This window comes from Dermacentor albipictus, chromosome 3 (genome assembly GCF_038994185.2).
Source record: "Dermacentor albipictus isolate Rhodes 1998 colony chromosome 3, USDA_Dalb.pri_finalv2, whole genome shotgun sequence".
NCBI lineage: Eukaryota > Metazoa > Arthropoda > Arachnida > Ixodida > Ixodidae > Dermacentor > Dermacentor albipictus.
The window spans coordinates 5,014,349-5,027,941 of NC_091823.1; the positions used below are offsets into that span (position 1 = coordinate 5,014,349).

Genomic DNA, 13,593 nt, shown 5'->3' on the forward strand with positions numbered 1-13,593 from the left:
ACAATGGCTTGGTTGTTTCATATGGTTATAATGGTGTTTCGTATGGGTATTATAATGGGTGTTTCATATGAGTTATAATCCGAAGTGCGCATTTTTGAAGTCATCGAATTGGGTCAAGATAGCTATGTACATCCGAACCCGGGCTTCTATACAATGTATTAAGTGAGTATGCATCAGGGAAAAGTACAAGATATGCAAAGTTCCATGGAGACTGCGTCAAGGGCTCGTCACAACCATATTTTAACTATTTGTAAATTTTCTGTGGGTACACATTGAAGAAGCTTTACTGAAGGCAGCTTTTTGCACACAAAACGAGGACAAAGAAGAGGCTGAGACATGCGAGTGCAGATTTACAACAGTGCTTTATTTTTAAGAAAGTGACCGCATACATAGCAGAATCTGTGACACATCACATGTGTACCATCTGCAGAAAATTTCTATCTCTACGCAAAAGGATATCTCTTTGCTGGAAAGGGCAATGGACAGTTTTGACACACAAGTGTCACCACGTCTGTCAATCAATTCCGCTTCGACGATTTTTCGGGTCAACTGGTTACGATTTTTGCTGGCAATTGAGAATGCACTATATACCACTTTACACATGACCATATTTGTAGCGTCTGCCTGATTACACATGCAGTTTCTACAGTGGACATTCAAAAACCCCCTCTAATTTGTATCACATTGTAGCAATGCTCCTGTAGCCTACTATTAAGGCATTGTTCGCTCTGACTAACATAGTTGGACCCACAGTTCAAAGGCAGATTATGAATTATTCCTTCGGCACAGTCAATCAACTTTGACTGATGAGAGGCCACAAAGTGTTTGTTCTTGAGTGAAAAAATAGTATGTAACATTATTTGTTACGTTTTTAAGGCTTAAAATATGTTGTTTTTTGTTATTAGCTGTGCAAGCGCAAGTAGTGAGAATTTAAAAAGGAAACTGTCACTGATCTCGTGCCGTGCAGATGTTGGGAGAGATGGAGTCAGGAGGCGCCGGCGAGCACAGCAAACAGACTTTACTAAGAACAAACCCAAAATAAAACACACTCAAAATGGAACTCAAAACTCAACTGACAAAGATAAAACTGCACACTTGCATAGCCTAAATATGTCCTCCTCCTCTACGTTCATCCTTAGCGCGTGCTGCGCGAAAGTCTGGCAACCCTGGCCTATGGCTACACACTAACAAAAAGGAATGCTCTTACAAAATTCCGTTGTTGCACTTACCTCCAAGTTCGATGTGCGTCGGCTCTTGATCCCAGTCGGTGCTCCTGCCGACTTGCAAGCTTTGTTGTCGTGGCATCGACCAGCCAGCTCCTCCGCGTGTTGGTGCCTCGAACTATGTCGATGACGTGGCATTCCGGCCTTCCTGGTTAGGCCTACCGCCGGGTTCCGCCGCTACTTCTCCAAGTATCGACGAGAAGCCCCGGGCACTACCGTTCATGCTAGTCTGCCAAAGAAGGGGGATCCAATTCCTGGAGTGCCCGGCAGCACTGTGGGAGGCTGCAGCAGATCCAGGGAGCCTCGCTGAACGTCGCCGAGGTCGACGACCACACCCTGGATAGCCAACGTCACAGGCCAGTCCAAAGCTCCATGGCTCCTGTCGTCAGTGCGAATCTGGCGCTCTAACCTTCTTGGCCCAGAGCCACGTCGATAATCCCAGCTTGGTGCCGCTTCTCCCCCGATCACACCTCGGGTCACGCGCCTCGAGGGCTCGTGCCGTTTGGACCGGTCGGTGCACATCGTCCTCTTCTTTTCTTTTTGTGCCCTATACCTCTTACATATGACAACAACGTTTGATTTACTGGAATTGTAGGAATAGAATGGACCTGCTGAGCTGCTCCAGGAGTGGGAACGGTCCAACTATCATCATTTTGAGGCGTAAAATTAAGGTGATTTCCACTCTCCGAAATAGAGTGGGAATGGAATGGAGGGTTCTAGTCTGCAACTCTGGTTGACAGCTGCATTGGAGAAAGAAATTACTTTGCCGATGAAGATGCAACAGAGTACAACCTTTTGCAGTCCTTCGGCAATGGACTGGGGGCTTTTGCATTGGCCTTGGCCTAACCACTGGTAACTCATCGCAATTCGCCCCTGCCTCTGGGTTCGCCAGGTGGGCAATGTTGCACTTGTGGGTAGACAATGATTATAACAAAGTAATTCGGGCCACCCCTCCTGCTTATATATATATAGCGAGGTTTCAATGTGCGTAGGCATGTACCTACCAGTCACTATTTCTCAAATATCTGCGTATTGATTCGGACTTGTTTTCTCCTTTTCCTGTTTTAGGTTGGCCGTCATGTGTACGGAATGTACTTCAAGAAAGTTGGCTGGCGCTTTCTCATCCCAGCATTCATAACCTGCACACTTGCTTTTGGGAGTGAGGTATGGTTTCACTGCTGGCCATATGTTTTGCTGCTACCACTACAATACCTTGAGCAGTGCCTGTGCATGGGAAATTATGTGCTTGTATGAGATAGTGAAAAGAGCATGTGCTTCTCCTTGGCACTTGTTTGTTTTTTCTTTTCTTAATTGCCAGCTTGCCTACCATCGTACATGCAGGGTGGTATGTGTGACTTGCGCACCGGCAAAACATGGTGCTCTGTCACACATCGTCACCTTGTGCGATTCATGGTGTTTCCATTATTTTTAGTTAGGAATTAGATAATTAGGATTAATGAACATTTATATATGTCCCATTTATGCTATATAAAGTGGTAATTAAAGAAGGCTAACTGTTCAGCTAGTTGGTATTGCATTGCTGTTGAGGGAGACTGGGGGGGGGGGGGGGGGTATTCTGTAAGTGTCCACCTAGTGGACTGTACACTTCGGCAACTGCTGAAGTGCTGCTTGGTGGGCTAGGGTACCAGGGAGAAGGCGTCAACCGCTCGCAGCCAGTTTCCTTCTCACTGGTGCTGCTTTAGCCAATCAGTGGCGGCCAAATGGACAGCCCACTAGGTGGAGACTTACAGCATAACCCCCCAATGCACGGAGGAAGAGGGGAACAGACAAGCATGAGCGTTTGTATTCGTTTCTCTTTGTAAGGCCGGCAAATCTTTTAGAGAGCAGAGTGTTGCATTCATGGCAGCTCTAGTCAAATCATAAGACACACATACAAACACCCACACATATCTATGTGCATCCAAACTCATCTGCCAATCTCAGGCGGTGCCCACCACAGCCCAGCTGCATTCACATTTCATCTGGAAAACAAGCTGCTTTTATCAATGATATATTCATTACTTTTGCCTGCGCTTAAATTCAAAAAGTTCCATTGCATGATTGCCTGCCTAGCTCCATGTTTTTCTCTTAATATGTCTCTTAATATCGGCTATCTCCGTTTGCTCACTGATCCACACCGCTCTCTTCCTGTCTCTTAATGTTACGCCTAACATTCTTCGTTCCATTACTCTTTGCGCAGTCCTTAACTTGTTTTCGAATTTCTTTGTCAGTCTTCAAGTTTCTGCCCCTTTTGTGAGCACAAGTAGAATATATTGATTTTACACCTTTCTCTTTAATGATAATGGTAAGCTTCCAGTCAGGATCTGATAATGTCTGCTGAATGCGCCCCAACCCATTTTTATTCTTCTGTAAATTTCCTTCTCATGATCAGGGTCCCCTATGGGTAATTGACCTAGGCAAACATACTCCTTCACAGACTCTAGAGGCTGACTGGCGATCCTGAACTCTTGTTCGCTTGCCTGGCTATTCATCATTATCTTGGTCTTCTGCATATTAATCTTCAATTAATCTTCAATCCCACTCTTACACTCTCTCTGTTAAGGTCCTCAATCATTTGTTGTAACTCGTCTGCATTGTTGCTGAATAGAACAATGTCATCGGCAAACCGAAGGTTGCTGAGATATTCACCATCGATATTCACTTCTAAGCCTTCCCAGTTTAATAGCTTGAATACTACTTCCAAGCACGCAGTGAGTAGCATTGGAGAGATTATGTCTCCCTGTCTGACCCCTTTCTTTAAAGGTATCTTCCTCCTTTTCTTGTGTAGAATTAAGGTATAGCTGTGGAATCACTGTATGTATTTTCTAAGATATCTATGTAAGCATTCTGTACTCCTTCATTACGCAATGCCTCCATGACTGGTAGTATCTCTACTGAATCAAATGCCTTTTCGCAATCAATGAAAGCCATATAGAGAGGCTGATTGTACTCTGCGGATTTTTCGATTACCTGATCGATGACATGGATGTGATCCATTGTAGAGTATTCCTTCCTGAAGCCAGCCTGTTCTCTTGGTTGACTAAAGTCCAGTGTTTCCCTTATTCTATTGGAGATCATTCTGGTGAATATTTTGTACAATACTGGGAGTAAGCTAATGTGCCTATAATTTTTCAATTCTTTAACGTCTCCCTTTTTGTTGCTTAGTATAATGCTTACATTCTTCCAGTTGTCTGGGACCCCTGCGGTTGACAGGCACCTCGTATAAAGGGCCGCCAGTTTCCAAGCATTATGTCTCCTCCATCTTTGATTAAATTGACTGTTGTTCCATCCTCTCCTGCCGCTCTTCCTCGTTTCATGTCTTGTAAGACCCTTCTCGCCCCATCGCTAGTTCCTAGTACCCAGAATCTCTTTGTACTGTACAGGTCAGTATAGAATCCACTGCTTTTATTATATACCTTCGAGATTGCTGATGATATTACCCTGGTTATCTTTCAGTGCACACATCTTGGTTTGTCTGATGCCTAGTTTCCTTCTCACTGTTCTCAGGCTGCGTCCATATTTTACTCAGTCTTTCCCTTATTATAATTTCAAACATCACTTTTTTTCGCCTTGTTGATCAGTTTTGACAGTTCCGCGAATCCTATCTTATCTTTTAAGTTGGACACTTTCATTCATTGTCGCTCTTGATTAGGTCCTTTGTTACTTGGGAGAGCCTACCTACTGGTAGCCTGGGTGCCTTACCTCTCAATTGCTGCTTCTGAAGCCAGCCTAGTTACGGTTTCATTCATTGCCTCTATGTCATCTTCGTCTCTCTGATCTAAGGCTGCACATTTCTTTGCAAGTACCAGCCTGAATTTGTCTGCATTTACGCTTACTGCCTCTAGGTTGACCTGTTTCTTCTTGACCAATTTTTCTCTTTTTCTCTTCAAATTGAGGTGAATCCTAGCCATCACTAACCTATGATCACTGCACTTTACCCTACCTATCGCCTATACATTCTGCACTGTGCTGAGATCAGCAGAAAGTATGAAATCAATTTCATTTCTTGTTTCACCATTAGGACTTTTCCAGGTCCACTTTCTGTTGCAACGTTTCCTGAAAAAGGTGTTCATTATTCGAAGCTTATTTCTTTCTGCAAATTCTACCAGCATCTCTCCTCTAGCGTTCCTAGAATCGACACCGTAGTTGCCAATTGCTTGTTCACCAGCCTTCTTTTTCCACATTTTTGCATTGAAGTTGCCCATTACTACAGTATACTGAGTTTTCACTCTTCTCATCGCTAATTCAACATTTTCATAAAACTGATCTACTTCTTCATCATCGTGACTGGATGTCGGAGCATAGGCTTGTACTCTCTTGAATCTGTACTTCTTAATAAGTTTGATTACAACTACAGCTACCCTCTCATTAATGCTGTAGAATTTGTCAATGTTGCCCACTATGTCCTTATGGATTAAGAATCCTACCCCGTATTGCTTCTTATCTGGGAGACATCTATAGCCGAGGTCATGGCCATCCCCAATATAGACAGCGTCTACTTAACAAGACAGCCAACAATGACTATTACCACCACTACCACAACAATGTGCCAACTTGTGGAGAGGTAGGCAAAGACAGCATCCCTTAAAAAATAGAGCAATGTTCAGCTCACCAATTTACTGGCTTCTAGGTGCACAACTGTCTGCATCTCATATTGATTGGCTGTTACACTGGCAATGCAACAGAGAGCATTAATTTTTTTCCAGAGAGATGCCTCGTTGGTGGCATGCACTCTCATCAACAGCCAGAGCAAGGGAAACTGGAAGCTAGGGCATGGCCATCCATTCATGGAACCAAAGTTGAGGGTGCGATAATTACAAGGGAGAAAATATTCTTATTTGGAAGAGCAAATTTAAGGATGTGTTATTTACCCGAATGAATTCATTGTGTGAGTAAATGTGGTACATTTTTAATTGACACAGAAAGCTATGCAAATTGCAGAAGGCAGCGCTTTGTAGTGAAACATTGTCAGAAAATATCTGTGCACATATTCACATCCTCACTAAGAGAAACCATAGTGTAAATGTCAAAGATTGTTTTTGTTTTTTTTCCTTTCATCCAGCATACCATACAGGTTTGCACTAAAGCCCTTGATACTTGTATTATTATTTTTTTCTTTTTTTACTGTATTTGATGTGTGGCTCACTTCTGTTTTATTTTTTGCAGTACGGCTCTGCTCTGTGGTTGAGCAAGTGGTCCCAGGACGCAGATTTGTCACAAAGGCATTTCTACCTCATCGGCTATGGACTTTTTCTGGTGTCTTATGTGGTCTTCAGCTTTGTTTTCTGGATTATATTTGTTATTGGTACACTAAAGGCAGCCATCTGGTTTCACCAGCAGTTGTTACACAGCATCATGCGTTCACCACTCGCCTTTTTTGACACCACACCGATGGGCAGAATCATCAACAGGTAATTGTTTTGTTTTATTCAATTTATTTTCTCATCAAAGGCCCGACAGCCTTTGAAGGGGTGCTCATTTTCATGTGAGAATACCTGCTGCAAAAATGCAGTAAAATATATAAGAAAAGTCACAATTGTGCCCGAAAGGCAAAGAATCAATTGCGATAGCGAATTAGGGGACAGCTAGCTATATGAAATAAGGATAGTAGTTTTATCAGCCGTATAAATTTGTAAACATAGGCATACTAACTAAATTAACAAGCATGGTGTTTTGCATGCACAAGCAAACATGAACACATCTCACTCGATGACCACAGAAACTCGCTGTCAAAATACTGGAGTGAGAAAGCGTGACAGCAGCAGCGAGTGAATCGAACTTTGGGCTTTATGTCGCATCAATGTGAACTAAGCCATGATGCTGTGCGCAGCCATACTCTGTCGTCATCACAGATGGCTTTCGAGACACAGTGGCCCGGGTGGGCTTGTGTGGCTGCCCAGGCCACTCAGAGTAAAATGCACCCCTCCTCCCTACCCTACACTCGAATCGTTGTGCGCGACGGAAGACAGCGTGCTTCCTTCCCACTTCCCTCGCTTGTGTGCGCGAGATTGAGCCATAATTGCTGGCTCACCCTCGCACGCTTTCACTTGCGCATACAGCATACAGCATGCGGATATATATCAGTTTAAGAAACAAGCTGAAGTAAGCAAAAATCTGCTTTCGAATTTCTATAAGAATTCGATACTTCCAGAAAAAGCCGACTGTCGTCTGCTCGTGCTTAGCCACTCTGCTTATTGCTGTCGCATCTATTGGGTCTCGCTAGTTTTGACTAGTTTTGAACACTCAGCTAGCCTTGAGCCACACGAAACTTAAGGTCAGACCACACGCATGCTTGCCAGCGTGCGCTCACTCCTGGCCACTCCTGGTTGTATGCCTTGACAGACTTCGCTTCATAATTAGGTATTGATAGTGCTTCAAAATGTGCAAGTTGGATGTGGTGACTATCCGTTGGTCAAGCTCATGCAGGACGAAGGCAGTCCGCACCATGTAACACAACTAGACAGGAGCATATGAGTGCAAGCGTGCAGTGTAGCCCTGTCATGCACAAATCGAGCGCTGCAGTTGCATGTAGCCACGGTTCTGCTATTTAGCATAGATACCGCAGCCGCCACAGGGTGCCATGACTAGTCCGCTGGCTGAACGCCCTCTGGGTCACCGAGAACAACCTCATCTAGCGTGTTGTAGGTGCCAAAATCAGAAATAGTGGCATTTACGTAAACATCCAGAATCAAATTTGAACTGCGAGCTGTAGTGACGTTCAGTAGGCGGAGTGTGGTGGGCACACCCCGCTCTGCCGTAGCCTTTGCAGTGCAAATCATTGAAGACAAAGCAGCAGCACCGTGAACAGTATGTTTAATTGTCAATAACTCCGCTTCTGCTGAAGGTATTGAAGAACTTATTTGCCTCAACGTATTTCTAAAATAGTCCAATTTAACTTCAAGTGCATTTCTCGACTTAAAAAAAAAATGGTTCAGGGCCCCTCTAAATTTTCTAAAAAATGGCGGCTTCGACATTCCTGGTATGGTTGCCACCTGGCTGGTTTTGTACTGGCACAGCCGGTCGTACCCTTATTGTGCCAGTTACAAGTTTGATCCCAACACTGGCCCGCCATTTTCTGTTATTCAGGTTATCCTTAAATGGGAATGTTTTTAAGTTACCTTTCAAGCGTGCTGTCAGACATACAAAATATCAGGCAACTGAATTGCTGCAGGCAGATTCAGGCATGTTGTGGTTATTTAAGATTCTCAGTGTTGTCTGCATAGATTTTCTTTATTTTTAATTTATACATTCAATTAATATGATTCACTGTTGCTGTTGCAGTTTCCTTTTGTGTCACAGCCTCGCTGTTCATTTATATTATGGTGAAAGTGGCTCAGCAATATTTGAGATGAAATCAGTGTGCCACTCTCTTTTCTGCATATCTTTCAGGTTCAGCCGTGACATTGAGTCACTTGACAAAGAGGTGCCCATCAATGCAAACATGACAATGTGCAATATTGTGTGGGGAATGCAGCTGCTGATTCTCATCTGCATCATGTCACCTTACTTCACGATTCTGGTCGTCATGGCTGTGTTCATTTTTGCAAGCATTACGGTAAGGAGCATGTTACAGAATTGTTTCAGCTACTGTTGGTCTCATTTACATGGCTTTTTCTTAACAATTCTCATGAGCCTGAAAATACTGAACATGCACTAAATTCATACACATACAACACACACAAAGAAAGTATTTGAGATACCAAATACAGTTAAGCCTCAATATAACGAACTTCAATATAACAAAATTCTCTTTATAATGAAGTATTTAACTTTTCATAACCTCTTGCCCATAGATGTGATTAGAACCTCAACGTAAGAAAGTGCGTTAGTATGCGATTTCAATGTGACGAAATTTCACTTCCATAGCAAAGGAATGCCGAGACAATAAATGGAAACTTCTATGGATGCAGATGGTCAAATTATTGAATTACCAGCTACAAGCTGCTGCTTGCGAACGCACCTCTCAAATCTCGCATGGGGCAACAAGACAAGAGAGACCGCCAAAGTCAAGCCGCATCATGTTCCGCATAAAGCCCGAGTGCAATAAAATCCTATCACGCCTCGCACACTGTGTGCTTTAGGTGCAAGTGAAAGTGTGCAAGGGTGAGAGAGAAAGATGGTGGCTTCACGCATGAGTGCAACCTCCTCACACAAGCAAAGGAAAAGAGGGGGAGGGGAGCGAGTTCGAGGTAACGCGATCAAACACTCACAAGGGACGGGGCGGGGGAAGGGGGGTAAGTTGTCGCGCGTCGCAATTTCTGGAGCGCATCTCGGCCGTAGCTGGTCATGGCTGTAAGCGTGGCTGAGCACATAAGAGCTGCGCACCCTGCTTTAGAGGTAATCGGCAGCATGTGCAAGGAGCGGGCATGGCATCATGTAAGCTGTCTTCCCGCACATTGAATATTGAAGATTGCATAATCTCGAGTTCCTGTAACTTGTTGGAGCGAGAGGCAAATAAAGCATTCGCTCCCTGCTGCCGACGCTTTTGATGATATGTTGTCCCAGTGCTGGTAACACTATGAGCCGTGTGGACAAAGTGCACATGAAAGCGTGACTTGCTTCGCTTTATTCTTACCGCCTACGTGAAGATATCGTCGACGTGGCATGAAACTGTGTCATTCATCGCTAACTCCCAAATTCATCAAAATGAATTTTCTCATTCAAATGTGCTTTTTTCAGTTGCCCAATAATTCGGAAAACTCTGGCCCCTTTCCATGTAAGAAAAATCGATCAGTAACTGTACTTATTTGCATAAAAGGTCCAATGTCAATACAACGAAATTTTTATATAACAAAGCAAATTGCCAATTTTACGTAGTTCTTTATATTGAGGTTTAACTGTACATAGCAAAAAATTTACCCAGTACTAAATGATGATGAAGTGGTGTTCACTGGCACAAGGGCCCCAGTATACTAAACACCCATACTCCAAAAGTGTCTGAGTACAAAGTACTGAAAAATATATTTCAATTCTTTCAGGATAATGTCAAAATACAGGACATTGTACAAAAACAAAGTTCCGCATTATTAAAGTGCTCAACTTTACCGAGAAAGGTAAAGGGCTAAATTGACAGAAACTTCTGTTTGCTATCCAAAAGGGCTGCATTTCACAAGTTGCATTAGGCTGGCTTCCCCTTTTATTTTCAAGGGTATTGCAATGAATTCTGAAATACTGCTCTGCGGCTGCCCCAAACACATCAACATTGTGCTTAACTCGTTAAACGCTGGTACTAGAAGTGCCCATTAGAAAACAAAATAAGTTGGTGCATTTTTATCCATAAGGCAAGTTGTACTTGGAAAACAAATTTTATTGGATTTGTCCAGCTCTTCCATGATATACAGCACCTTCCCAAATGGCGCAAAGTGTATAGGCAGCACTTTTTTTCTTATGAAAGTTGTGAAAACCTGTTGCCATCACTTGTGGTGAACACTTGAACCAATGAATATACAGAGATACTTGGCACACTTGACATATCATTCCGGTGCCTTTTGTACACTGCCGACAGTGGCTTTGCTTGCATAATGGCACCACATGATGACCACTGCCTCCCCTGCAGTGGAACAAGAGGGCTTCAATCGGGCCTTGTCGCTCTCAAGAAACCATTCGCTTAGTCATTAGGCCCTATACCACTTGTCTTGTAAATTATAACTGGTCAAGTTCTACGTAGGGCCTCCGAGCAGCGACACACAGTCTTACCATCAAATTGCTCAGCAAAGGCCAGTACTGCTTCTTGCTGTGAATGCATGAGCGATGATTGCTAATAAATTGGTCAAGAAGGTGAACACCTCCGATATGCTTCTTGTGTTCTTGAATTACTTTCAGCTGTGCTATGCTCACGCTCTTTTGCTCCTTCTGGCAGTAGCGGCTGGCAGTTGCTGCCTGGTTAATTGCATTGTAGTTTGTTGCAATGCAAATGCATTTATGTCATTCCACTTCACAGTGAAGATTTCACCATCACACATGTAGTCAAAGGGTCATCTGTTTCATCTCAGTGTTTGTCAACACTGAGATTTGTTAAGAATATTACACACTGTTGGAGCGAAGCATTGACTAGCCGCAAAAGGGGCCGAATCTTTGACATTTTGTCTCCCTTTTCTATTATTGTACTGTCATAAGCATGAATGTATTTTTTGATTTCACAAAATTTGCCATGACTCGTACTCGAAACAAGTGGTACACTGAGATCATCAGCTTTTGACCAGTAGAGGTCTGTATGAGGAAGCTTGTGGTAGCCACTGAAGAATAAAATTATTACAAATTGACTAACGTCTTCTTCAGTCAGTTTGCTGTCATTGCCAGAGCAAAGGCTACAGCCGTGCTTTTTTAAGCATTCATTTAAACAATGACCAGTCTGGCCAATTTAGGAGCGTCCATAGGGAAGAGGCACTTCGCACACCATGCCAGCTTCATACTTGACAAATGGTGTGGCATGCTTTTTACGAGCAGTTTGTTGGGTTGACTTTGTCGACAGATCAACTATGAAAAATCTCAATAAACTTGATTTGTGTTCCTTTCTTAATAAGGAATTCAGTCATCAGCCAGCGCTGGTATGCGTTCTCCTGTCAAGTATGTATTGACTAGCCCAAGCTTCCAGGATGTTGCAACATACATTATAAGCTGCCCCTATTTCCACAAAATGTAAGGGTGATTTGTTTAGTTCATGAACTTTGCCTACTCATACCCCATTACCTGCCCCTATGTCAACGAAATACATAAGTAGGGTGTCTACCAACTGGGAAAACCGAGAATTCTCAGGGATCTTGAATAGTCTGGAAATACTCAGTGAAAACTCAGGGTATTTGTGCTTTTATCAGGGAAAATTAGCTATCATTTTATTGAAAAGGCAACAAAAGTCACCCTAATGCTGGCTCAAGTAAAAGAGAAGAATCATAATGAATTGTCTTTGACGTGGTGTGATCGGCTGGAGGAGTTGCCAGTGTAATGTCAACGACCGATTTTCCGGACGCCCAATTTTTGGGACATGCCCGATAATTCTGATGGCTTTGTGGCACCACCACGTACCCCATAGAGTCAATGTAGAAGAATGTCTGTAATTTCAGATGCAAGAACCCTTCGCCATCCGATCTTCCGGAATTTTTGCCATGACCGTAGGTCCGAAACAGCATTAATCAAAGCCACCACCACCGCCGTTTTGATTATCTGGCCACCTCGAACCAGCGCTCTCGCACGCAGATCTACTGACAGTCGTAGCCACAACCGCGGTAACGCTATAAGCCAAGCTGCGTTGACATTCACTATCAAGCTTCTTGCCATGCGGTGCCATGTTTTTTTATTGAAAGAATTCGCCATTGTCAGCAATGGTACCGACTCCACCTTTGTGGTCCTCACGATTGGCTTCAAAGCTAGGAAAGCACGGTGCATTGCATAATGCCAGTTTCCGATAGTCAGCTTCGCCTCAATAAAGCAGTGTTACGTGGTGAAGCATGTACAAAGTATTGCGGTGAAGCTTAAGCGCAGGAAGGTGGCAATGGTCACAGGACATAGTATGTATTTTAATTATAAACGCTTGCACCCAACGTCTGTCACAGTACGAACACCGATATGCCTAATAAGTGCACTGGCAGGCCTTCAAAGCTTTTTCGGACGTGCCTGTGGCGATTTGAGCCCTTAAAGGCTGTAAAAGACATGCATTCATTTTTTCGGACTGCCTGAATTTTCGGACGTTTTTGCACCCCTAGAGAGTCTGAAAAATAGGACATTGTCTGTTCAACTGACCAAGAGGATATAGTCTGTGGGGCAAACACACGGCAGAAGGAGAACGAGAACAGAAAGGACCAACGCATTGAGGAATTGCAATGCATTGCAATGGCAGCTGTCTTCTGCGTGTCGGGGCGAACTCCAGATTTGCTGATGATGTGGCCTAGGAACAGAAGCTCATCGTAAGCGAAGCGGCACTTTTCTGGCTTCAGAGTAAGCCCTGATGACTTGATGGCCTCTAGTACTGTTGCAAGCCGCCTAAGGTGATCGTCGAAATTTCCGGCGAAGACAACGACGTCATCCAAGTAAACGAGACAGGTCGGCCACTTCAATCCCGCTAAAACCGTGTCCATCACGCGCTGGAACGTTGCAGGCGCCGAGCACAGTCCGAATGGCATAACCTTGAACTCGTAGAGGCCGTCTGGGGTGATGAAGGCCGTCTTTTTGCGATCTCTTTCGTCGACTTCTATTTGCCAATAGCCAGTTTCAGGTCCATCGACGAGAAGAATTTAGCGTTGCAGAGCCGATCCAATGTGTCGTCTATCCGTGGGAGGGGGTATACGTCCTTCTTCGTGATCTTGTTCAGACGACGATAATCGACGCAGAAACGTAGGGTTCCGTCTTTTTTCTTCACCAGGACAACAGGGGATGC

At 43.9% G+C, this 13,593-nt stretch overlaps 1 protein-coding gene across 6 annotated transcripts in view; it reads left to right on the forward strand.

Moving 5' to 3' along the window:
• LOC135920177 (multidrug resistance-associated protein 1-like) overlaps nucleotides 1–13,593 on the forward strand; it is a 220,990-nt gene that overhangs the window by 158,747 nt on the left and 48,650 nt on the right. For all 6 annotated transcript variants that reach the window (XM_065454324.1, XM_065454323.1, XM_065454319.1 and 3 more), the window contains 3 exons: nucleotides 2,292–2,387; nucleotides 6,390–6,634; nucleotides 8,613–8,778. In XM_065454324.1, coding sequence (XP_065310396.1) covers nucleotides 2,292–2,387; nucleotides 6,390–6,634; nucleotides 8,613–8,778 — 507 coding nt within the window. The remainder of the gene's footprint in view (nucleotides 1–2,291; nucleotides 2,388–6,389; nucleotides 6,635–8,612; nucleotides 8,779–13,593) is intronic.